The 27078-nt window shown below is 35.2% G+C and overlaps 1 protein-coding gene across 2 annotated transcripts in view; it reads right to left on the reverse strand.

Annotated features, from left to right (window-relative positions):
• Positions 1-27078, reverse strand: part of LOC138714687 (RUN and FYVE domain-containing protein 2) — an 81675-nt gene that overhangs the window by 40914 nt on the left and 13683 nt on the right. The window contains exons 1-2 of one of the 2 annotated variants that reach the window (XM_069846750.1): positions 21560-22158; positions 486-664 (exon numbers count right to left, since the gene is read on the reverse strand). In XM_069846750.1, coding sequence (XP_069702851.1) covers positions 486-664; positions 21560-21734 — 354 coding nt within the window. In that variant the 5' untranslated portion in view covers positions 21735-22158. Of the gene's footprint in view, positions 1-485; positions 665-21559; positions 22159-27078 lie in introns of those variants that run through there. The other variant, XM_069846749.1, reaches the window with a different exon arrangement.

Here is a 27078-nt window from a genome sequence, read left to right on the forward strand (position 1 = left end):
CCCTCGCTGAACCGCTATTCCAATGCGTTGACGAAGGAAATTGATACATCTAGGATCGCCGGTACGGGACAGTGAAATATAATAATAAGATTCAAATAATTGTTACAGTCAAAAGTCAGTAAATAAACAAAAACGTTATTTGTCCTTTTAAATGCGAGGTTAATCTGTGGAATTTCCTCAGATTGGAAAATCTATAGCTGACTCTTGGGATAGAGGTAGGAGTCATCCGATTATGAAGAGTAATTACAGTGAAATATCGTACGAGTATAATGAACTCTAACCAAGTAAACTGTTAGGATGCCCATTAATACTTCATTGTACATCTTTAAAATTTGATAGAAATTTTTTTAAAGATAAATTTGTCACGAACAAAATTTCGTGCAGGGTTTTGGCATACCTGCCTTAGATGAACATTATAATTTCGTTTTACTGATATTTCACTGTATTAATTAAAATGTATGCTGGCTATAAAAAAGAAACAATACCTTCTTTGGTTTCAATCCATGTCTTAAAACATGTTCCAGAACTATGAAGAAATGTTGCAAAGGCATACTATCGGAGTCCAACATTCGGCCATACTTCAGCGATGTTTCTATCAGCTCTTTTACAATTAGTTTTGATATGTTCACCAAATTGCTTCTTTCTATAATTACAGGATCTCGAGCTGAAATGAAAGAATTCAGTCACTAAAGATATACAACGTTATAATTGAAGTGGAAATTGTTTCTGCAAAGAACATTACAATTACAGTTATTTCAACAAAATTATCACACTTCAACAGTAAAACATCCAATTAAACTGTTATTACTGGCTACGGCTTAACGAACGTAGAAATTTTCATTCTCTTGTTCTCCTTTTCCAAGTCCTTCACACCTCTAAACCTACCTACCTTGCCCCCCCCCCGTTTCAGTTACCTGTCATCATATAATATCTTCACACGCACGCAAAATAACTGTATACTAGCCATACCTATACATAAGACATCATCGTATTCATCATCATACACAATCTCGCTCTCGTGCTTGTGGAATACCCTACCCAGTGACATCAGAGACTGTCGGAATTTAGAAGCGTTCAAAAGCAAACCTATTAAGCATTTTCTTACTGCGTAGAGTAGGTTTAATTTTTACTTAATCAATGAAAGAAATGCTTCTCTCTTCTTAACTTTTACAATAAACTGTCTAGCTTTTATTAATCAGTTAATCTTTTAGTACTTTGATTTTTATTGTATTTGTAAATTTAATATTAATTGTAATTGCACTCTTAATATTGTAGTTGTAATCCCCTGGTAGAGGGGAAGAGAAGGTCTGATGGCCTTATCTCTACCAGGTTAAATAAATAAATAAATAAATAAATTACTGCCCACAGGTTAAGTAATGCTTCCCAGAAAGTGCAGAAATCAAATTAAAGCCAAAATATCTACCAGATGACAAGATACTAGTCTCGGTAAACAACAGATTTCAATCCGGCCGACTTTTGGTTGTGGGGTTACCTCAAAGAACGAGTTTTCCTGACACATCCAACAACCCTACTGCAACTGAAAGATGCCATCTCGCAAGAAATTGCCAATATTCCAAGACATTATCTGCAAAATGCTGTGCATGGTGTCGCAGACAGAATGCTGCATGTTGAACAAGAGAACGGACATCTTCCCAATGTTTCGTAAACCCCGTTGCTTGCCCAACACTGTGATGTTCTTGTTTTTTCCCTATCTCACCACACCGTGTAGACATAAAATCTGAATGCATCTTAATTGAACATTCGTTCTCAACTTGATTCTTTCATTATTCTCCCCAGATTGCATACGTAGTAAACGCATGGAAAATTTAACCATGTAGATGCACCTTTAACAAACTAATACCAACGCATCTTTCGACGCATGCGCCAATTCAGTACATTCTCAGAACAAGCTCGGAATTTTACGTTGTTGCAACGTTTCTTGAATTTATTGTTCTTGCACGGCCTTCTGAGTTTCTTCTCACATTAAAATTATATTTATCTTCCGAATTTAATTCGTCATAAAATATATTGTGACAGCGACGTGAGATTCGAACTCACGACCAGCGTCCCGCAAGAGAGAAGATCGCGCGGAGCACTTTGGGATGGCGCGCGGCGAAGAGGGGAAAGGGCCAACGCGGCGAGAGAGTGGAGCGAGAGTGCGCGCGCATCTGGTGCTGGTAGAGAGGAGAGGGCTCTGGCTTTTTCTGGAGTGCCATCTCTAGAGACACGTGGAACCTTCGAGGCTACGTCGCTGTGGTTATAAATTACGGACGCGAAGGAACGACAGAGTTTTCAGTTATTCAGTCAGTGAGTAAGCCAGAGCAAGCAAGCCAGTCAAGCCAACCGGAGTTCGACTCGGGTGTGCGTCCGCATCTGCGTCAGCATCCGAAGGCCTGAGTTCGAGTGCAGTGGATCGCAGTTGGAGGGACCTGAGTTCGAGTGCAGTGGACCGCAGTTGGAGGGACCCGAGTTCGAGTACAGTGAACTGTCTCTGAAGGTCTGTGGTTCGAGATACTGTGGACTCGAGTGACTGAGATAGAAGAACTGTGAACTGAGAACTGATAGTTCTGATTTGTAAATAGTGCTTTGTAAATATTAGTTAAGATTAACAGTTCATTGTTGTTAGTACTAGTCCAAGTAAATTGTCATTGTCGTCGGTGGAGTGCTATAACGAATACTGTGTTGAGTGAAGATCCAATTGTTGACGAGAGCGTTTAAGGTGAATTGTAGAAAGGAATTATTGTTGTCACGAATAAATTACATTGTTGTTACTAATAAAATTTACAATATCACTATCACCTTCCAAATCACTCATGATTAGGGTTGCCATACGCCGTGGATTTCGCGGACAGTCCGCGATTTTATAGTGTAAAAGGAAGTCCGAGTCGAAAAGACAAAAGTCCGCAATTTTGAATGCTGTCAGACAGAAATCTGGAAAACTGTAATAAAATTTGTGGGATAGTGTCAAAATGATATCCAAATGATGCAAGATAACTGAATGAGAATCTTCTCTCTGACCAGATCAAACTGAAATATTTTCTATCGGACAACAAAGAGAAAAGTCCGAAATATAATACTTTCACACAAAAAGTGGTTAAACCTTCTTCACAGCTGTGGAGCAGTACTCAGAATTTCTGAAAACTGCAGAATTTTATTTCTCTGCACCTGGGAATAATGTGTTAAAATATTACAAATAACTGCTGTAGAGTTGTAATGAAAACCATTGCCTTCTATGCATACTATAATTCTACAATGCATGTAAAATCAATACTCAAAAGGCAGGTCGGCGTTGAAAAATTATTTTCTTTGATGAAGACTTGGACAGAAGAAAGGAACAGATTATCACTGAAGTCAGTATAATATTATGAAAAATGTAAAATGCAGTGCATTTCACAAGGACATTCAGAAACAAAGTTCCTTTCTTCTGTTCACAGTTCTGAGAAATAGGTATGAGTGGTACTGTGTGGTAACATGCAGAATTTAACGTCTGTCGCTAAAATAAACGGTAATAATGTAATGCCCATGCCAAATAATAAGGTAAAATATATTGTGAATTTTATTAGTAACAACAATGTAATTTATTCGCCACAACAATAATTTCTTTCTACAATTCGCCTTAAACGCTCTCGTCAACAATTGGATTTTCACTTAACACAGTATTCGTTATAGCACTCCACCGACGACAATGATAATTTACTTGGACTAGTACGAACAACAATGAACTGTTAATTTTAACTAATATTTACAAAGCACTATTTACAAATCAGAACTATCAGTTCTCAGTTCACAGTTCTTCTAGCTCAGTCACTCGAGTTCACAGTATCTCGAACCACAGACCTCCAGAGACAGTTCACTGTACTCGAACTCGGGTCCCTCCAACTGCGGTCCACTGCACTCGAACTCAGGTCCCTCCAACTGCGGTCCACTGCACTCGAACTCAGGCCTTCGGATGCTGATACAGTTGCGGACGCACACTCGAGTCGAACTCCGGTACACAAGACTGGCTTGCTTGCTCTGGCTTTCTCACTGACTGGCTGACTAATCAACTGAAAACTCTGCTCTCGTTCCTTCGCGTCCGTAATTTATAACCACAGCGACGTAGCCTCGAAGGTTCCACGCGTCTCTAGAGATGGCACTCCAGAAAAATCCCGAGCCCTCTCCTCTCTACCAGCACCAGATGCGCGCGCACTCTCTCTTCACTCTCTCGCCGCGTTGGCCCTTTCCCCTCTTCGCCGCGCGCCATCACAAAGTGCTCCGCGCGATCTTCTCTCTTGCGGGACGCTGGTCGTGAGTTCGAATCTCACGTCGCTGTCACAATATGATTGAAGTATCCAATCCTGTCCATAATAAGTAAATACGCGATACTGACGTAGTGTATAATAAATAAATCAAGAAACAGTAAAACCTCGTTAATCCGGACTAATTGGGGGATAATTTGACCGGTTTAACGAAAGTCCGGGTTGACTGGAATAACCTTAAAGAACAATATAAAGTGCATTGAAACTCCGTTTATAGCAACAAAACACGTTTATTATAATATATTTAAAGGGCATAGATCTAAATACACTATACAGTACAGTAACTCTATATAGCTGTATACGGTACCTTATAAGGAGAATTGTCTATATCAGGGATGTTAAATCGCCTGCATTACGTGCCGATACTACAAGCAATACAGATTCAACAAGGTTCACTTTTCAACTACATAAAGTGCAATCATCGATCTTAAGGAAATGTTTTGCAGGTTCTTGAGAGCACGCAGTGCAGGCGCTTTGACATCCCTGGTCTATATGATATTATAAAATGTGATTATTTCCTTGTATGTAACTTATGAACATATTGCTTACTTGTAAATCTTTTTCTGGTATTTAAATGTTTTTTCTTAACATGACATTTTCCTATGCTGCATTGTACAGTCTTTGGAAGGAAATAAGTAGTAGTAGTAGTAGTAGTAGTAGTAGTAGTAGTAGTAGTAGTAGTAGTAGTAGTAGTAGTAGTAGTAGTAGTAGTAGTAGTAGTAGTAGTAGTAGTAGTAGTAGTAGTAGTAGTAGTAGTAGTAGTAGTAGTAGTAGTAGTAGTAGTAGTAGTAGTAGTAGTAGTAGTAGTAGTAGTAGTAGTAGTAGTAGTAGTAGTAGTAGTAGTAGTAGTAGTAGTAGTAGTAGTAGTAGTAGTAGTAGTAGTAGTAGTAGTAGTAGTAGTAGTAGTAGTAGTAGTAGTAGTAGTAGTAGTAGTAGTAGTAGTAGTAGTAGTAGTAGTAGTAGTAGTAGTAGTAGTAGTAGTAGTAGTAGTAGTAGTAGTAGTAGTAGTAGTAGTAGTAGTAGTAGTAGTAGTAGTAGTAGTAGTAGTAGTAGTAGTAGTAGTAGTAGTAGTAGTAGTAGTAGTAGTAGTAGTAGTAGTAGTAGTAGTAGTAGTAGTAGTAGTAGTAGTAGTAGTAGTAGTAGTAGTAGTAGTAGTAGTAGTAGTAGTAGTAGTAGTAGTAGTAGTAGTAGTAGTAGTAGTAGTAGTAGTAGTAGTAGTAGTAGTAGTAGTAGTAGTAGTAGTAGTAGTAGTAGTAGTAGTAGTAGTAGTAGTAGTAGTAGTAGTAGTAGTAGTAGTAGTAGTAGTAGTAGTAGTAGTAGTAGTAGTAGTAGTAGTAGTAGTAGTAGTAGTAGTAGTAGTAGTAGTAGTAGTAGTAGTAGTAGTAGTAGTAGTAGTAGTAGTAGTAGTAGTAGTAGTAGTAGTAGTAGTAGTAGTAGTAGTAGTAGTAGTAGTAGTAGTAGTAGTAGTAGTAGTAGTAGTAGTAGTAGTAGTAGTAGTAGTAGTAGTAGTAGTAGTAGTAGTAGTAGTAGTAGTAGTAGTAGTAGTAGTAGTAGTAGTAGTAGTAGTAGTAGTAGTAGTAGTAGTAGTAGTAGTAGTAGTAGTAGTAGTAGTAGTAGTAGTAGTAGTAGTAGTAGTAGTAGTAGTAGTAGTAGTAGTAGTAGTAGTAGTAGTAGTAGTAGTAGTAGTAGTAGTAGTAGTAGTAGTAGTAGTAGTAGTAGTAGTAGTAGTAGTAGTAGTAGTAGTAGTAGTAGTAGTAGTAGTAGTAGTAGTAGTAGTAGTAGTAGTAGTAGTAGTAGTAGTAGTAGTAGTAGTAGTAGTAGTAGTAGTAGTAGTAGTAGTAGTAGTAGTAGTAGTAGTAGTAGTAGTAGTAGTAGTAGTAGTAGTAGTAGTAGTAGTAGTAGTAGTAGTAGTAGTAGTAGTAGTAGTAGTAGTAGTAGTAGTAGTAGTAGTAGTAGTAGTAGTAGTAGTAGTAGTAGTAGTAGTAGTAGTAGTAGTAGTAGTAGTAGTAGTAGTAGTAGTAGTAGTAGTAGTAGTAGTAGTAGTAGTAGTAGTAGTAGTAGTAGTAGTAGTAGTAGTAGTAGTAGTAGTAGTAGTAGTAGTAGTAGTAGTAGTAGTAGTAGTAGTAGTAGTAGTAGTAGTAGTAGTAGTAGTAGTAGTAGTAGTAGTAGTAGTAGTAGTAGTAGTAGTAGTAGTAGTAGTAGTAGTAGTAGTAGTAGTAGTAGTAGTAGTAGTAGTAGTAGTAGTAGTAGTAGTAGTAGTAGTAGTAGTAGTAGTAGTAGTAGTAGTAGTAGTAGTAGTAGTAGTAGTAGTAGTAGTAGTAGTAGTAGTAGTAGTAGTAGTAGTAGTAGTAGTAGTAGTAGTAGTAGTAGTAGTAGTAGTAGTAGTAGTAGTAGTAGTAGTAGTAGTAGTAGTAGTAGTAGTAGTAGTAGTAGTAGTAGTAGTAGTAGTAGTAGTAGTAGTAGTAGTAGTAGTAGTAGTAGTAGTAGTAGTAGTAGTAGTAGTAGTAGTAGTAGTAGTAGTAGTAGTAGTAGTAGTAGTAGTAGTAGTAGTAGTAGTAGTAGTAGTAGTAGTAGTAGTAGTAGTAGTAGTAGTAGTAGTAGTAGTAGTAGTAGTAGTAGTAGTAGTAGTAGTAGTAGTAGTAGTAGTAGTAGTAGTAGTAGTAGTAGTAGTAGTAGTAGTAGTAGTAGTAGTAGTAGTAGTAGTAGTAGTAGTAGTAGTAGTAGTAGTAGTAGTAGTAGTAGTAGTAGTAGTAGTAGTAGTAGTAGTAGTAGTAGTAGTAGTAGTAGTAGTAGTAGTAGTAGTAGTAGTAGTAGTAGTAGTAGTAGTAGTAGTAGTAGTAGTAGTAGTAGTAGTAGTAGTAGTAGTAGTAGTAGTAGTAGTAGTAGTAGTAGTAGTAGTAGTAGTAGTAGTAGTAGTAGTAGTAGTAGTAGTAGTAGTAGTAGTAGTAGTAGTAGTAGTAGTAGTAGTAGTAGTAGTAGTAGTAGTAGTAGTAGTAGTAGTAGTAGTAGTAGTAGTAGTAGTAGTAGTAGTAGTAGTAGTAGTAGTAGTAGTAGTAGTAGTAGTAGTAGTAGTAGTAGTAGTAGTAGTAGTAGTAGTAGTAGTAGTAGTAGTAGTAGTAGTAGTAGTAGTAGTAGTAGTAGTAGTAGTAGTAGTAGTAGTAGTAGTAGTAGTAGTAGTAGTAGTAGTAGTAGTAGTAGTAGTAGTAGTAGTAGTAGTAGTAGTAGTAGTAGTAGTAGTAGTAGTAGTAGTAGTAGTAGTAGTAGTAGTAGTAGTAGTAGTAGTAGTAGTAGTAGTAGTAGTAGTAGTAGTAGTAGTAGTAGTAGTAGTAGTAGTAGTAGTAGTAGTAGTAGTAGTAGTAGTAGTAGTAGTAGTAGTAGTAGTAGTAGTAGTAGTAGTAGTAGTAGTAGTAGTAGTAGTAGTAGTAGTAGTAGTAGTAGTAGTAGTAGTAGTAGTAGTAGTAGTAGTAGTAGTAGTAGTAGTAGTAGTAGTAGTAGTAGTAGTAGTAGTAGTAGTAGTAGTAGTAGTAGTAGTAGTAGTAGTAGTAGTAGTAGTAGTAGTAGTAGTAGTAGTAGTAGTAGTAGTAGTAGTAGTAGTAGTAGTAGTAGTAGTAGTAGTAGTAGTAGTAGTAGTAGTAGTAGTAGTAGTAGTAGTAGTAGTAGTAGTAGTAGTAGTAGTAGTAGTAGTAGTAGTAGTAGTAGTAGTAGTAGTAGTAGTAGTAGTAGTAGTAGTAGTAGTAGTAGTAGTAGTAGTAGTAGTAGTAGTAGTAGTAGTAGTAGTAGTAGTAGTAGTAGTAGTAGTAGTAGTAGTAGTAGTAGTAGTAGTAGTAGTAGTAGTAGTAGTAGTAGTAGTAGTAGTAGTAGTAGTAGTAGTAGTAGTAGTAGTAGTAGTAGTAGTAGTAGTAGTAGTAGTAGTAGTAGTAGTAGTAGTAGTAGTAGTAGTAGTAGTAGTAGTAGTAGTAGTAGTAGTAGTAGTAGTAGTAGTAGTAGTAGTAGTAGTAGTAGTAGTAGTAGTAGTAGTAGTAGTAGTAGTAGTAGTAGTAGTAGTAGTAGTAGTAGTAGTAGTAGTAGTAGTAGTAGTAGTAGTAGTAGTAGTAGTAGTAGTAGTAGTAGTAGTAGTAGTAGTAGTAGTAGTAGTAGTAGTAGTAGTAGTAGTAGTAGTAGTAGTAGTAGTAGTAGTAGTAGTAGTAGTAGTAGTAGTAGTAGTAGTAGTAGTAGTAGTAGTAGTAGTAGTAGTAGTAGTAGTAGTAGTAGTAGTAGTAGTAGTAGTAGTAGTAGTAGTAGTAGTAGTAGTAGTAGTAGTAGTAGTAGTAGTAGTAGTAGTAGTAGTAGTAGTAGTAGTAGTAGTAGTAGTAGTAGTAGTAGTAGTAGTAGTAGTAGTAGTAGTAGTAGTAGTAGTAGTAGTAGTAGTAGTAGTAGTAGTAGTAGTAGTAGTAGTAGTAGTAGTAGTAGTAGTAGTAGTAGTAGTAGTAGTAGTAGTAGTAGTAGTAGTAGTAGTAGTAGTAGTAGTAGTAGTAGTAGTAGTAGTAGTAGTAGTAGTAGTAGTAGTAGTAGTAGTAGTAGTAGTAGTAGTAGTAGTAGTAGTAGTAGTAGTAGTAGTAGTAGTAGTAGTAGTAGTAGTAGTAGTAGTAGTAGTAGTAGTAGTAGTAGTAGTAGTAGTAGTAGTAGTAGTAGTAGTAGTAGTAGTAGTAGTAGTAGTAGTAGTAGTAGTAGTAGTAGTAGTAGTAGTAGTAGTAGTAGTAGTAGTAGTAGTAGTAGTAGTAGTAGTAGTAGTAGTAGTAGTAGTAGTAGTAGTAGTAGTAGTAGTAGTAGTAGTAGTAGTAGTAGTAGTAGTAGTAGTAGTAGTAGTAGTAGTAGTAGTAGTAGTAGTAGTAGTAGTAGTAGTAGTAGTAGTAGTAGTAGTAGTAGTAGTAGTAGTAGTAGTAGTAGTAGTAGTAGTAGTAGTAGTAGTAGTAGTAGTAGTAGTAGTAGTAGTAGTAGTAGTAGTAGTAGTAGTAGTAGTAGTAGTAGTAGTAGTAGTAGTAGTAGTAGTAGTAGTAGTAGTAGTAGTAGTAGTAGTAGTAGTAGTAGTAGTAGTAGTAGTAGTAGTAGTAGTAGTAGTAGTAGTAGTAGTAGTAGTAGTAGTAGTAGTAGTAGTAGTAGTAGTAGTAGTAGTAGTAGTAGTAGTAGTAGTAGTAGTAGTAGTAGTAGTAGTAGTAGTAGTAGTAGTAGTAGTAGTAGTAGTAGTAGTAGTAGTAGTAGTAGTAGTAGTAGTAGTAGTAGTAGTAGTAGTAGTAGTAGTAGTAGTAGTAGTAGTAGTAGTAGTAGTAGTAGTAGTAGTAGTAGTAGTAGTAGTAGTAGTAGTAGTAGTAGTAGTAGTAGTAGTAGTAGTAGTAGTAGTAGTAGTAGTAGTAGTAGTAGTAGTAGTAGTAGTAGTAGTAGTAGTAGTAGTAGTAGTAGTAGTAGTAGTAGTAGTAGTAGTAGTAGTAGTAGTAGTAGTAGTAGTAGTAGTAGTAGTAGTAGTAGTAGTAGTAGTAGTAGTAGTAGTAGTAGTAGTAGTAGTAGTAGTAGTAGTAGTAGTAGTAGTAGTAGTAGTAGTAGTAGTAGTAGTAGTAGTAGTAGTAGTAGTAGTAGTAGTAGTAGTAGTAGTAGTAGTAGTAGTAGTAGTAGTAGTAGTAGTAGTAGTAGTAGTAGTAGTAGTAGTAGTAGTAGTAGTAGTAGTAGTAGTAGTAGTAGTAGTAGTAGTAGTAGTAGTAGTAGTAGTAGTAGTAGTAGTAGTAGTAGTAGTAGTAGTAGTAGTAGTAGTATAGTAGTAGTAGTAGTAGTAGTAGTAGTAGTAGTAGTAGTAGTAGTAGTAGTAGTAGTAGTAGTAGTAGTAGTAGTAGTAGTAGTAGTAGTAGTAGTAGTAGTAGTAGTAGTAGTAGTAGTAGTAGTAGTAGTAGTAGTAGTAGTAGTAGTAGTAGTAGTAGTAGTAGTAGTAGTAGTAGTAGTAGTAGTAGTAGTAGTAGTAGTAGTAGTAGTAGTAGTAGTAGTAGTAGTAGTAGTAGTAGTAGTAGTAGTAGTAGTAGTAGTAGTAGTAGTAGTAGTAGTAGTAGTAGTAGTAGTAGTAGTAGTAGTAGTAGTAGTAGTAGTAGTAGTAGTAGTAGTAGTAGTAGTAGTAGTAGTAGTAGTAGTAGTAGTAGTAGTAGTAGTAGTAGTAGTAGTAGTAGTAGTAGTAGTAGTAGTAGTAGTAGTAGTAGTAGTAGTAGTAGTAGTAGTAGTAGTAGTAGTAGTAGTAGTAGTAGTAGTAGTAGTAGTAGTAGTAGTAGTAGTAGTAGTAGTAGTAGTAGTAGTAGTAGTAGTAGTAGTAGTAGTAGTAGTAGTAGTAGTAGTAGTAGTAGTAGTAGTAGTAGTAGTAGTAGTAGTAGTAGTAGTAGTAGTAGTAGTAGTAGTAGTAGTAGTAGTAGTAGTAGTAGTAGTAGTAGTAGTAGTAGTAGTAGTAGTAGTAGTAGTAGTAGTAGTAGTAGTAGTAGTAGTAGTAGTAGTAGTAGTAGTAGTAGTAGTAGTAGTAGTAGTAGTAGTAGTAGTAGTAGTAGTAGTAGTAGTAGTAGTAGTAGTAGTAGTAGTAGTAGTAGTAGTAGTAGTAGTAGTAGTAGTAGTAGTAGTAGTAGTAGTAGTAGTAGTAGTAGTAGTAGTAGTAGTAGTAGTAGTAGTAGTAGTAGTAGTAGTAGTAGTAGTAGTAGTAGTAGTAGTAGTAGTAGTAGTAGTAGTAGTAGTAGTAGTAGTAGTAGTAGTAGTAGTAGTAGTAGTAGTAGTAGTAGTAGTAGTAGTAGTAGTAGTAGTAGTAGTAGTAGTAGTAGTAGTAGTAGTAGTAGTAGTAGTAGTAGTAGTAGTAGTAGTAGTAGTAGTAGTAGTAGTAGTAGTAGTAGTAGTAGTAGTAGTAGTAGTAGTAGTAGTAGTAGTAGTAGTAGTAGTAGTAGTAGTAGTAGTAGTAGTAGTAGTAGTAGTAGTAGTAGTAGTAGTAGTAGTAGTAGTAGTAGTAGTAGTAGTAGTAGTAGTAGTAGTAGTAGTAGTAGTAGTAGTAGTAGTAGTAGTAGTAGTAGTAGTAGTAGTAGTAGTAGTAGTAGTAGTAGTAGTAGTAGTAGTAGTAGTAGTAGTAGTAGTAGTAGTAGTAGTAGTAGTAGTAGTAGTAGTAGTAGTAGTAGTAGTAGTAGTAGTAGTAGTAGTAGTAGTAGTAGTAGTAGTAGTAGTAGTAGTAGTAGTAGTAGTAGTAGTAGTAGTAGTAGTAGTAGTAGTAGTAGTAGTAGTAGTAGTAGTAGTAGTAGTAGTAGTAGTAGTAGTAGTAGTAGTAGTAGTAGTAGTAGTAGTAGTAGTAGTAGTAGTAGTAGTAGTAGTAGTAGTAGTAGTAGTAGTAGTAGTAGTAGTAGTAGTAGTAGTAGTAGTAGTAGTAGTAGTAGTAGTAGTAGTAGTAGTAGTAGTAGTAGTAGTAGTAGTAGTAGTAGTAGTAGTAGTAGTAGTAGTAGTAGTAGTAGTAGTAGTAGTAGTAGTAGTAGTAGTAGTAGTAGTAGTAGTAGTAGTAGTAGTAGTAGTAGTAGTAGTAGTAGTAGTAGTAGTAGTAGTAGTAGTAGTAGTAGTAGTAGTAGTAGTAGTAGTAGTAGTAGTAGTAGTAGTAGTAGTAGTAGTAGTAGTAGTAGTAGTAGTAGTAGTAGTAGTAGTAGTAGTAGTAGTAGTAGTAGTAGTAGTAGTAGTAGTAGTAGTAGTAGTAGTAGTAGTAGTAGTAGTAGTAGTAGTAGTAGTAGTAGTAGTAGTAGTAGTAGTAGTAGTAGTAGTAGTAGTAGTAGTAGTAGTAGTAGTAGTAGTAGTAGTAGTAGTAGTAGTAGTAGTAGTAGTAGTAGTAGTAGTAGTAGTAGTAGTAGTAGTAGTAGTAGTAGTAGTAGTAGTAGTAGTAGTAGTAGTAGTAGTAGTAGTAGTAGTAGTAGTAGTAGTAGTAGTAGTAGTAGTAGTAGTAGTAGTAGTAGTAGTAGTAGTAGTAGTAGTAGTAGTAGTAGTAGTAGTAGTAGTAGTAGTAGTAGTAGTAGTAGTAGTAGTAGTAGTAGTAGTAGTAGTAGTAGTAGTAGTAGTAGTAGTAGTAGTAGTAGTAGTAGTAGTAGTAGTTAGTAGTAGTAGTAGTAGTAGTAGTAGTAGTAGTAGTAGTAGTAGTAGTAGTAGTAGTAGTAGTAGTAGTAGTAGTAGTAGTAGTAGTAGTAGTAGTAGTAGTAGTAGTAGTAGTAGTAGTAGTAGTAGTAGTAGTAGTAGTAGTAGTAGTAGTAGTAGTAGTAGTAGTAGTAGTAGTAGTAGTAGTAGTAGTAGTAGTAGTAGTAGTAGTAGTAGTAGTAGTAGTAGTAGTAGTAGTAGTAGTAGTAGTAGTAGTAGTAGTAGTAGTAGTAGTAGTAGTAGTAGTAGTAGTAGTAGTAGTAGTAGTAGTAGTAGTAGTAGTAGTAGTAGTAGTAGTAGTAGTAGTAGTAGTAGTAGTAGTAGTAGTAGTAGTAGTAGTAGTAGTAGTAGTAGTAGTAGTAGTAGTAGTAGTAGTAGTAGTAGTAGTAGTAGTAGTAGTAGTAGTAGTAGTAGTAGTAGTAGTAGTAGTAGTAGTAGTAGTAGTAGTAGTAGTAGTAGTAGTAGTAGTAGTAGTAGTAGTAGTAGTAGTAGTAGTAGTAGTAGTAGTAGTAGTAGTAGTAGTAGTAGTAGTAGTAGTAGTAGTAGTAGTAGTAGTAGTAGTAGTAGTAGTAGTAGTAGTAGTAGTAGTAGTAGTAGTAGTAGTAGTAGTAGTAGTAGTAGTAGTAGTAGTAGTAGTAGTAGTAGTAGTAGTAGTAGTAGTAGTAGTAGTAGTAGTAGTAGTAGTAGTAGTAGTAGTAGTAGTAGTAGTAGTAGTAGTAGTAGTAGTAGTAGTAGTAGTAGTAGTAGTAGTAGTAGTAGTAGTAGTAGTAGTAGTAGTAGTAGTAGTAGTAGTAGTAGTAGTAGTAGTAGTAGTAGTAGTAGTAGTAGTAGTAGTAGTAGTAGTAGTAGTAGTAGTAGTAGTAGTAGTAGTAGTAGTAGTAGTAGTAGTAGTAGTAGTAGTAGTAGTAGTAGTAGTAGTAGTAGTAGTAGTAGTAGTAGTAGTAGTAGTAGTAGTAGTAGTAGTAGTAGTAGTAGTAGTAGTAGTAGTAGTAGTAGTAGTAGTAGTAGTAGTAGTAGTAGTAGTAGTAGTAGTAGTAGTAGTAGTAGTAGTAGTAGTAGTAGTAGTAGTAGTAGTAGTAGTAGTAGTAGTAGTAGTAGTAGTAGTAGTAGTAGTAGTAGTAGTAGTAGTAGTAGTAGTAGTAGTAGTAGTAGTAGTAGTAGTAGTAGTAGTAGTAGTAGTAGTAGTAGTAGTAGTAGTAGTAGTAGTAGTAAAATGTAAAGCAATACATAGTACTTACGTGATACCCATAATAAAATTATGGTGATATACCCTACGGACCTGCCTCTGCATCACTCGAAACTCTTACTGCGGAAGTTGGTTTGAAGTACATGTAAGTTTTAAAACAAGATTCTTTAATTTTTCCAAACTCTTTTTTTTTTTTTTTGTCCGGATTAAGCGAAGTCCAGCTTATCGGGGTCAGGATTTACGAGGCTTTACTGTAGGTATTTAGTGTCCACATTAAATACAACATAAGTTTCTTAGAAATTCATACGTTTCGTGTTGTCGGTCGGATTGACGTGTCAATCATGTCCAGATTTTGTGTGTTTTTTTTTTTTCATTATGGAAACCCTACTCATAATCGGTTATTTTTAAATTTAAGCTACCTGTCTCGAAGCGTTTTAACTTTAACCTCAGATTAAACCATCGGCGCATGCGTCAACAGTTCAGAATTCCCAGTTCCTGCTCTTAATAGAGAACCAGTTTCACTCTTTCCGAATGAGTTCCAAAGCAGACTGAACAGGAAACTTGGAGTTAAGAATCTATTCTGAATCAGTTAAAGTCATGCTGAAACGAACAATGAGTCACTGCGCATGAGCACGCAATTTGGAATCGATTCTGAACCATGCTGGAACAAACCTCATTTTAACATAATTTGGAATTCCCGATCTACCTGTATTTTCGTCTCTGAACCTGTGGCTCTTAAAGACTGCCTCTGAGCCTGAAAAAGTGTTCTTGAGGGCAAAATGTTCAAAGTTGAGGGATTATAGGCACTGAAATACGTATATATGCACACACGGACCTATTCTAATTAAATCTTAAACACGAATTTTGTACACGAGAAAACAGAGTAACGCACATTATTTACGACAACTCCAGTTTACACAATCTTAAAATATTACCAACACTGCCATTACAATTTCATTATAAACATAATCAAAGCTGTGGTTTATGTTATGACCTCGTATGAAACGAAAGCTTGTTATGACATAAATAATATAATTTATGCATAAAATGTATTTTAAAAGAAATCTCATCGTAATCATTTAAAATTTCGGAAGTTACAATTTCAGAATACCTTGTAATTAGCCTATTTTATGTCGTTTTTAACCGTTTATTGTTATGGTTACTATAGAAATAGTTTTATTTGCTCGTTGTCATTTATTAGAAATACGAATAGTTGAAAATCGCGCTGGCAATATTGAACAATGACGTCATGTTATATGTTATTGTAATCGTGGCTAACGAGAAATACAGGCTTGGGTACGAATCGGAGTTACGTAGACCTAATTATCATGGCCATCTTGACAATCGCCTAATATAAATAGCCTACATGTTCAAAGTTCTAAAAAAAAAACAAAGGAATTGCTATATTAAACTCATGTTAAACGTGCATTTACATATAAACTTGTTCAAAGTTGGCCATGTTATGAGTTGACTAAGAATGTGAGTCTGTCTTTCTCGTTAGCCACGATTGTAATACAGTATGCGGCAAAACGAACAACACTGAAATTATTACTCATCTGTCGTCCACGTTTCCCTAGCAAAGAAAGTATTTATTTTCTGTATATAATAGTTTGATATATTGTGAATTCAGTGTTGTGCTGGTTTCTGCCATTATGATTCTCACAACAGAGGAGAAGGTGTTTATCGTCGAGCAATATTGCCTGTCATACGGAGTAGAACATCAGAATGGGCCAAGTTTGCTTCACGTTAAAGGACAGTATCAGGATCCATATGCAACATATGTTTTCAGATGAAAGCCATATTCACCTTGATGGCTACATCAACCGACAAACAACTGGTCTTTTTTTTGGGGGGGGGGGGTTGAACGGCCTGATGTTATACAGAAACTCTGCACAGTGTGCGGGTTACGATTTGGTGCGCCGTGTCCCGTCATTGGGTCGTTATTTAGTCGAAGATGCTGCACGGAATCCAAAAACAGTGAACCAGATACTCTACAGAGGCTTCAATATTAACCCCTTAGTGCGGGATTTGCGCCGTTTTTGTCGCATCATAAACTTAATCCTTCAACGACAATGGATTTTTTTTACTGGGTTATTTTACGACGCTGTATCAACATCTAGGTTATTTAGCATCTGAATGAAATGAAGGTGCTAATGCCGGTGAAATGAGTCCGGGGTCCAGCACCGAAAGTTACCCAGCATTTGCGCGTACTGGGTTGAGGGAAAACCACGGGAAAAACTTCAACTAGGCAACTTGTGCCGACCAGGATTCGAACCCGGGCCACCTGGTTTCGCGGCCAGATGCGCTGACCGTTAAGGCTGGTCCACAATAAACTGAGAACGGAAACGAGAACGAGAACAGAAATGTTAAAATAAATGTATTTAAATGTGAGCATTCACAATTAACGAGAAGCTTACCGGAGCCCGGGAACGGGAACGTGAAAATTAATTGTGAATGCTAACATTTAAATAGACCTACATTTATTTTAACAATATTTCCGTTCTCGTTGTCGTTTCCGTTCCCGGTTTATTGTGGGCCAGCCTTTACTCCACAAGTGTGGACACGACAATGGATGCAGCAAGCTGGAGCTAAGCCCATACCGCGGGGGAGTCACTTGCCCTTCTGCAACGACACTTTGGAGATCGTCTAATTTTTAGTGGAACTCCATTCCCGTACTTTTCTGCTCTCCGGATCTCTAACGGCCCCAGATGGCTATGTATGGGGCATGCTGAAAGAATCAATTTTCAAGACAGATGAGCCACCTACAAATATTCCCGAATTGCGCGAGAAGATAACATTTTCTGTGTCCTTACAGTAACCTTTGTTCATCAACATGTTCAATAATCTTCAGAAACGTTATGAACAATGTGTGGCATGTGATGGTACATATTTTGAATACATACTGTACCAACGCAATTAAATAACGTTTCAGTGTCGTTTGTTTTGCCGCATATTGTACAAAGCTATAATTAATATATTTTTATTCGAACAGTTCATTCCTCTTTTTCAAGCCTTGCGAATAATTTAGAAATGTTAACAGTGTTCGTGAGATGAAAATGGTTTTATTATTTCATCTCCGTAAACATAAGACATATTGTAACATTATTCAGCTGACTGTTCAGTTGGTTAAGGCGCTATGTCACTAATCCCCATTTCGCAGGTTCGAGACTCATCCAGGTAAAATATAAAAATTAAATTAATTAGACGAAATAAGATAGATGTGAATGTAGTATAATATATAAATTAGAATATAAATGATGGTGGCGATATTGTAGCAGTAATAAATAGAGCATGGCCAGGGAGGAGAGAAAAAAATGGAGGTTTCGAAGGGGTGGAATCACATTAAAATTGACCGAGATATAGCAACTTTCGTTTTGGACTATATTTCCCATACAATTTACTGAAACTTTAACACCTTATCAATGCTATAAAATTGCTGTTATGTCCAAATAACTTTTTGTGTGTAAAGAAATACATTAAGAAAATTATTGTACAGTTTGTATTGCTAAAATATGTTAAAATACGTTTTCAAATAATGATAATGTATCTTCCAATGTCGTATTAAATTTTAGCAGTAAGGAAGATGAATATTAAGCTAAATTGTTAGGTAAATAAGTAAAAATAAGTGTATATGTATAATTTTTTAACTTATACTGTATTGTAGACTCCATCATGTCAATTCAAACATCCCTCTAGAGCTGAGAAATTATGAAATACCCCTCAAGAGGTAATACATTACTTCAAGTTAGAAAATCGATGAACTTGATCAGTTTCTTTCACTGTAAACATAATATCGTAATAGTCCTTCAAGCATATCATAATAGCCCTAAAAAGTGTACCAAAGCTCTTCTCATTCATACACTAATTACTGCTAGGCTCATCAACATTCACAGCTTTTCTTTAGAAAAAAATGAAGCTGACACTATTCTGAGTAAAAGGCAAATTAAAAAATTATTCTACCTTTATTATTTCAAGAGCACTAACAAAAGTAACCGAGTATCACATCAAAGTTTTCTCAAGAAAGAAAACTACCTTTTCTCTTAATACGTTTATAGGCTGATAATGATTTTTTAAACTTTGTTCAATAATGCTCCTTAAAGAGCATAAAATGTACGAGGGGGATCCAGGAAATAACGACCGTTTTGTTGTAATAATTTAAAAAAATATATTTATTTAAAAAAAACAAAGTCTGTTACATAACTGAAGATTCCTTTACTTCTCTACATAATCACCACCTAAATTTAAACATTTGTCGTATCTGTTCACTAGCTTTAGAATTCCCGTGTTATACTCCTCTGCCGCCAGTTCATTAAGCCAGGTGTTCACTGTCTTCTTCAACTCTTCATCACTTCCAAAACGCGTACCACCCAGAAAGTCTTTCAGCTTAGTGAAAAGGTGAAAATCGCTAGGAGCAAGGTCTGGACTATAGGGCGGATGATCAAAGATTTCCCAACCGAATTGATCCAGCAATTCTCGAGTTGAAGCAGCAGTGTGCGGGTGGGCGTTGTCGTGAAGAAGCACAACTCCTCTCGAAAGCATTCCTCGCACAATTTCACCAAGCAAAGAACAAGAAATGTCAGGAAAGGCAATATGCAATTCGTCGAGTGATGTGCGCCTGTCTTGCAAGATTCTGTCCTTCACTTTAGTCTTCAGGTCTTCTGTGATGAGTGATGGGCGTCCTGGTCGAGTTTCATCGTGGACATTTGTTCGTCCATTGTTGAACATTTCGCACCATTTTCTCACATTTCTTTCATTCATTACAGTATCGCCATACACTTCTTTCAATTGCCGGTAAATTTCTGCAGGTTTCAAATGTCGGGCATTCAAAAATCGAATCACACTCCTCACCTCACAGTCGGCGGGATTATCAATCACGTCGTTCATTTTGAAGTAACACAAAATGCACAATGGCGACTTGTTGCAACCAGTACTCACAACATTATGAGAACACATGTTAAGGAAGCCAGTTGACCTTCAAACAAGGAAGGGGAGTCAGCTGCGCGGCGGGTATGCGCGAACGGTCGTTATTTCCTGGATCCCCCTCGTACTTCCACAATCGCAGTTTTAAACATTTCAAACTGAGCCTTTGGTACGGTAATAATAATAATAATAATAATAATAATAATAATAATAATAATAATAATAATAATAATAATCCATGGCTACAGCCTGTGAAGGGCCTAGACCGACCAGCCGGCTGCAGGACTCACGCCCACATACCGAAGCAGAGGTGAACGATCATCCAACCAGAATGGAGGTATCGTGTGGTTAGCACGATGATCCCCCCAGCCGTTATAGCTGGTATTCACAACCGGATTTTGCTACCTATTGTAGCTCCCCAAGTGCACCACGATTCTGGGTGGGCACCGGTCCCATATACTGGCCGAAAATTCATGAGAAAATTTCTTCCCCCATGAGGACTCGAACCAGCGTGCATTCCGTAACGCGAGTCCTAGGCAGGATGCCTTAGATCACGATGCCACGGCGTGGGACTTGGCACGGTAATTAAATTTTAAAGTCTGTATCAAAATTAGCCCGCCTTTCTTTACTGTATCATATTAGCCATACTTGACACTACCTAGAATACTCAGTTCAGCATCACTAAGACAATATTAAGTATGATCATGTTTCCCCGTCTTTCCAAACTCTGTCTTGGTTAAGGCTAAGCGATTGATGAGCCCTGCATTCTCTTATTTCAAATTCTGTGCACCATTACCCCAATCTACTTGGCTTCTCGTTTTCAAAAATTTATCTGCATATCATCAGCTAAATACGAGGTCTCATCACAGCAATTTGCTAATTATATCCTGCCAAAAGACATCTTTACATTCTTCATCCTATACAGTTTCAGTGGCCAAAAACTGGAATTCGCTTCGGAGTGAAGTAAGGGGTTGTTGGACAATGACTTCATTTAGGTCAAAATTACATAAATTCTTGCTTAACAGATTAATTACTGCTTAATATTTGTTAGTTATAATGAAACTAACATCTGTCCATTCTTATTATTACCATTAATTTCTTTAAATAGAATACAAAATCTCTAATGGCAAAATCTCATTACATCAATACAGTCCCATGCCGTGACATTGTGGTCTAAGGCATCTTGCCTAGGACTCGCGTTACGGAATGTGCGGATTCGAATCCTCATGAGGGAAGAAATTTTCTCATGAAATATCGGCCAGTGTATGGGACCACCCAGCACCTTGATGCACTTGGAGAGCTACGATAGGTAGCAAAAATCCGGTTTCGCAAGCCAGCTACAACGGTTGGGGGGGGGGGGGGGGATCATCGTGCTAACCACACAATGCCTCCATTCTGGTTGGATGATCGTTCATCTCTGCTTCGGCATGTGGACGTGAGGTCAGCAGCGGCTGGTCAGTCTTGGCCCTTCATGGGCTGTGCACCATGGATTTTTATATCAATACATTTTAGATTTATATTTGATCTCTATAACATACTGTCTTCCTCCGACGAGTTTAGCGCTGGGACCTGAGGTATTTTTGCCATCGGTGCGGGGGGGGGGGGGATTGCAGGTAGATTCTTTTGTTGCTACAGCCAAGCCGAGCGGAGTGGGAAGTATTAATCGTCCAAAAACATGCAGTCTTCAGTTTGTAGTAGTGTGTGAATATTTCATAATTATACATATTGTTTATCTAGGCCTATATGGTTTTGTTATTAATATATTAAATATATTGTTGCAATTTTTGCTCAAACATTTCCCTGATGTTAGCGATGTTAATATTATATTAATTACTCATATTAAATATTTCACTGTTACAAATCATTGTTAAGGAATCATGCTGTTGAAAAATTTTGGTTTTATTCTATTGGAATTTTAGAATATGTGTGATTGGTATCGTGAAAAACAGATTCCTATAATGTCATGCAAAAATCATTTGTTGGTGATATCTTAAAATACAAATCAAGTAGTTTTACTTCTCAAGTGAGTTCAGCAGTACAGTATATTTAAATTGATTACTTTACAAATTTAATTCAATTCTACTAATCACTAAATTGTATAGTATAATTCTTCTTTTCATTTATATTATTGTAGTTGTATTAAGATTTTTCTTTTTATTTATTTTATTGTATTTGTATTTCTGGTGGTGTGATGGCCTTAACTTCACCTGAATAAATGAATAGTAAATAAAATTTATTACAATACTTTCCTTCTCTGAACAATGAAGTACGAATACTTGTATCTCTATCTCGTCAAAAATACATTAGAAAACTAATAGTCATACTGCTCTCGTAAACTGGGCGAATGTTTTCAGTATGATTGTACTTCCTTCCAGGCTGCCGCTGTCACTGTTCCCTCCCACTCCAGTATCGCGCTAGACTAGTTGGAACCGCATTCCTCTCAGCACTAAACTCCTCAGAGGATGACAGTAATTCCAATAAACTACTATTAAATTAACTTCCATCATTTAAGAAACTAGCTAACTCAATATAATTATATTTCTATAGGCCTATTGCATACAGATTGAATTGTATCATATTAGCTCATAAATTATTACTTTTTCGTATAGGTTTTATCTCAAATTTAATAAACACACACTAGTCCTTAAAATTTAACTCAAAGTTGCTGATGTAGAATCTTTAGTGTATTGTAAATATTCATAATTTAAATATATAGGTCACTATTGTATTGATTAAGGCTAGATGAATGGAAGAGAAGGCCTTATGGTCTTAACTCTGTCAATGAAAATAAAACATACTACATTCTAAGACAAGTACTCTAATGTGCACGCAACTGTTCCAATAAAACAATCTGTTGAATTTAGAGCACAACATGCTTCGTTCGAATGCAATGTGCTGAAAAATTGATGCTGTGTTACCAAGAGTGGAACTATGCACAGATAATGAAAACACAAAACAAGAATCAAATATTAACAAAATAACAGTAAAGAGAACTTTCTTGGCATACCCAGCAGAGGCAGAGGTTCGTCAGGAGATGGTGTAGAAGGCTGAGATGAAGATTCAGGCACACTGAATTCCACATCTTGCAATTCTTTCAGGCAGAGCCATTCGCCGTCAACAGAGACGCGGAAATTGCACAAGTAGATGGTGTCTTGGGCACCCGCCATATCTTGGTCAATCATTATAACGGATCTTTTGTCACAATTTCTTCTTCTAAAACTTGACTACATACGCAGTGAAAGACATTAATTTCAATTCAGTAAACATCGTATTTAAATTCATATCAAAATTATTAGTAAACTGAGTATTTGTCTTTAAAAGGCAACTATCCAAAACCCGAGAATCCATCCATTTTTCTTTTTTTTTAATATCTACGTAGGAACCTGCATCACGAGACTTTCCAATATTGGTCAGTCACTACTAACCGGCCACAAAGATCAAACCGAACAGATGCAGGGGCTCTCTATGCTGTACCAGGCACACATGTCAATCCCTGCCTAGATTTAGCCGGCACAAGTGTCCATCCCTATATCAGAAAGTAACTAAAATAGATGCAGAGCACAGAGAGTCATGGCCACTGTTCGTCACAGTCCTCTTCTGTTATTGATTTCCACAACAGACCCCTCTAGAGGGCACCACAGACACTGTGTGCAAATCAATACTTCTAGCAGTAAGACGCAAGATTGCAGTCATATGCATGAACTGTTGACATTTTAAGAAAAAAAAGTATAAACTTTATTAAAAACAATTTTTAAATTATTTATTTTATTGTAAAATACGTAATTCATATCAAACGTAATATATTATTCGATTTTTTAGGACGAGGAGAAACTACATTAGCTATATGAAAAAAAAAAAAAAAAAAAAAAACATTACTATAAATTTCTCTTCTATTCTAGATAATAATAGAGAACTTGTAACACAATCATTTAACATTTTCCTCCTTCAGAAATAAATAAAGTTTTATTAGCTTTTAAAACATCCATTAAAAACATTAATTCCATGTAAATCTCAACACGTGAATGTAGAGGAAAATCCACCAACTATTAGGGAAAAACTTGAAGTAAGGAGATACGTTTGAAAGTAAATCCCGAAAAGACAAAGTATATGACATATCTCGTCACCAAAACATAGAACGAAATGGAAATATAAAAATTGGAAATTTATCTTTTGAAGACGTGGAAAAATTCAAGTATCTTGGAGCAACAGTAACAAATATAAATGACACTTGGGAGGAAATTAAACACACAATAAATATGAGAAATTCCTGCTATTATTCGGTTGAGAAGCTTTTGTCGTCTAGTCTGCTCTCAAAAATTCTGAAAGTTAGAATTTATAAAACAGTTATATTACTAGACTCTCACTTTGAGAGAAGAACAGAGATTAAGGGTGTTTGAGAATAAGGTGCTTAGGAAAATATTTCGGGCTAAGAGGAATGAAGTTACAAGAAAATGGAGAAAGTTACACTAAAAACAATTTTTAAATTATTTATTTTATTGTAAAATACGTACTTCATATCAAACGTAAAATATTACCCCATTTTTTAGGACGAGGAGAAACTACTTCATTAGCTATATGAAAAAAAAAAAAAAAAAAAACATTACTATAAATTTCTCTTCTATTCTAGATAATAATAGATAACTTGTAACACAATCATTTAACATTTTCCTCCTTCAGAAATAAATAACGTTTTACAAGCTTTTAAAACATCCATTAAAAACATTAATTCCATGTAAATCTCAACACGTGAATGTAGCAGAAAATCCACCAACTATTAGGGAAAACACCAGCATCTTACTTGAAGTAAGGAGATACGTTTGAAAGTAAATCCCGAAAAGACAAAGTATATGACATATCTCGTCTCCAAAACATAGAACGAAATGGAAATATAAAAATTGGAACTTTATCTTTTGAAGACGTGGAAAAATTCAAGTATCTTGTAGCAACAGTAACAAACATAAATGACACTCAGGAGGAAATTAAACACAGAATAAATATGAGAAATAACTGCTATTATTCGGTTGAGAAGCTTTTGTCATCTAGTCTGCTCTCAAAATTTCTGAAAGTTAGAATTTATAAAACAGTTATATTACTAGTTGTTCTGTATGGTTGTGAAACTTAGACTCTCATTTTGAGAGAAGAATAGAGATTAAGGGTGTTTGAGAATAAAGTGCTTAGGAAAATATTTCGGGCTAAGAGGAATGAAGTTACAAGAAAATGGAGAAAGTTACACAACACAGAACTGCACGCATTGTATTCTTCACCTTACATAATTAGGAACATTAAATCCAGACGTTTGAGATGGGCAGGGCTCCAGGGCAAGTAGCACATATGGGTGAAAGACCTTTTGGAAGACAGAGACGCAGATGGGAGGATAATACTAAAATGGAATTTAAGTGAGGTGGGATATGATGGTAGGGACTGGATTAATTTTGCTCAAGGGAAAGATGGTGGGCTAATGTGAAGAAGACTCCAGGTTCTCTAAAAGTTATTTGTAAGTAAGTAAACTTGAACAAAAATACAATTATTTCTTCTTACGAAATAAAAAATTGATTTTAGGCAGGTGGTAAATTGTTTTTAATGAAAGACTAATATTCTATGCAAAGAAAATTTTTTTCACTCACTGCATACTATAAATCATTCGTAATAAAATATCAAATACTTTTCTCTCTGAAATGGGTCTAACTAAATATTATATTTTCGTGAATATTCAACTGTCTTTCATTTCCAAAATATAAAACATGTACCAAACACAGAATTCTTTAATATAACTCTGTATTCCATCATGGAGAGCATTCTATTACTGATATATAAAAATAATATTTTAAGGAGAAAAAAATTATAATGCAACAATATCAAAGCTGAAGAAACAAATTAGTGCCATGAAGGCAATACATCCTTTCCCAATACAACAATCTAGCTTATCGTGTTATGAATTGCAGTTGAAGTTTATGCTCTTGAACTGCAATTCAAAAGACATACCTACATATTGTAAATGAAATCATGTACCCTGAACTCAAATACGATCCTCCGTCCCTTTTTTCCTCCAACGAACACCACATATTTATTTATAATTCCAAAATATACTTCATTAAATAATTTATTTAAATCTTACTAAATGGGCATATATAGATATGGTAGATTTATCAAATGAAATTAAAAAATTTAGCACTTTAAAAATCAAATTTAGCATTTAATAGCACTTTTAATGTCCGAATTTGGCATGTTATAGCATTTTGGGATGGATCATTTTTTATGGAAAATTTGATGGTAGAAATTCAATATCATCAGTGTGTTAACAGGAGTATTTTCTAGCTTTTCCGGTGAAAATTCTTGAAAATAATAAATACATAAAGGAACATATACAAAATTACAGTGAAATTCTGAAAATTAAGAAACATGACAAAAGTTATGGTGTGATTTTATCCCAACCCATCTTGTTACTCAATCACAATCACTCACTATCACATACAACTTGTTTGTGAGTGAACACTGAACCTAAAGAGATGCATAGGCAGCCAATATTCTACCACTAGCAACAGATAGATTAGTTGAAAGCTCGAGATGATGATACAGACAACAACAAAGAGGGTATCTAGTAGACCACATTCCTGTGCTATCCGTACTGTAAAAGCTAATGCGAAGGTGTGACCACACTATTAAGGGGAGAGGATGGTATTTTTGATGAAATATGACTAAATTTTCAAAAAAAAAAAAATATATATATATATATTCTTTAAAATTCTCTGTGATATGTGTGGATCGCCATTTTTAAACTTCCTGCATAATGGATTTTTAAATCACTCGCCCACTTTTATTGTTGTTTCCCGTAAATTAAATTTTCAATTTTTTTTTTCTTTAAAATACCCTTTGATATGTGTGGAATGCATTGCATAACATTTTGTGGGTATTTGTGCCCTTATCGGATGTTGAGACCATTTTTAAACTTCCTGCGTTATGGATTTTTAAATCACATGCCCGCTTTTATCGGTTTCCAGTAACTTCATTTTTTTTTGCTACATTGCCAGACAAAATGGATATAATTTCTGAACTATTAAAGATACATGCATGAAATTTAGAACACACATTCTTTAGACCATTAGGAAACTTTTCTCTGTAACAGAATTTTGTTAATTGATTTAATTAAAAAAATACGTCCGTTTGTTTGCAAGAAAGGAAATCAGAAAATTGTTACTAAATTGTAATTGTTTATTTTACAAACGTAGGGACTAATATCAAAATTCTGTTACAGACAGTTTGTAGAACATACTTTTGCAAATACATTGCAAAAATTGTTTGAATCTATCTTTAAAAACGGTTTAGATATATCGGTTTTAGTACAATCCTGCATTGGGTATATTTTTTTTCAAATTTGGGCCCCCAAATAATCTTTTTTTTTTTTTTCAAAATATTTTTATTTGGTTGAGTTGCCACAGCTATGAGCTCTCTACATACAAAACAATTAATAATTTACACCAAATAGGAAAAAATTTTTAAAAAATACCATCCTCTCCCCTTAAATGTGAAAAGAAACTTAAAAGCTTGTACCTATCTGGTGGGGCCTACAGATAAATTTTGATTAAAAAAAAAAACAAACAAACGGTGTCATAAAATGTAATTTCGATCTTAATCCGCAGAAATACATACATTTCAAATTTTGTACACAATTTCGAATTTTATCGCAAATTAAAAAACTACAATAATATATTTAACTTGCTTAGAAAAACATTTTCACAGCATTTGGGCACATTTCGCATTTATCGTGATTGCGAAAATCTATCTCTAGATTATGTAATTACTTTTGCACAACTATACATTACACAGATATTTTTATATTATGTTTTTATTCACGGATAATATCGATATTTGAAATGGGATCCAAATATCGCAAGATTTTATTCTACAAGTTGAGCGTTGTGGCAGCAGAATAGCATCATATTGACGTCATCGGTTGTCACAGTAACAGTCTTCTCTTCCACACATTCACTTCGCTTGATAACCAATCAGCATCAGCTACAATAGGTACATTCATCTTTTCGTCAGTCATTTGTTTACACATTGATAAAGCCTAACGTGATTTTTGGCAGCATGTTGGGAAATTACATGTATGTAAATTATAAAATGATGATCAAATGCTGGTCCACAGTATAAAGAAGAGATTGTGGCTGGTCTTGTTAGTTTAATATAGCTCTTAAAATATATTGTGAGCAGTATGACGATAGATGCATTATTATACAACAGTACACATAATTCCCAAATCGCGCTATAGATTATGTGGTAACACAGCTGCTATAATAACTCAATTGAAAGGCAAAGTCGTGGTTTACTGCATAATGAGATTGTGCGCGTATTATAAACAGCACTATGAAACCAGGCCGATAGAGTGAAAGATGTAAAACAATATTTTATTACTGATATTCCCCCACGCACAAAATCGTGACCTTTACAATTCAGTGTTGGCGTGTAAAAGGAAGCTAATTCTTTTATAAAGAGCGACCCCGTAGTCTTCTAATCCTGTTTGACTTT

Source organism: Periplaneta americana, chromosome 15, assembly GCF_040183065.1.
Source record: "Periplaneta americana isolate PAMFEO1 chromosome 15, P.americana_PAMFEO1_priV1, whole genome shotgun sequence".
Classification (NCBI taxonomy): Eukaryota; Metazoa; Arthropoda; class Insecta; order Blattodea; family Blattidae; genus Periplaneta; species Periplaneta americana.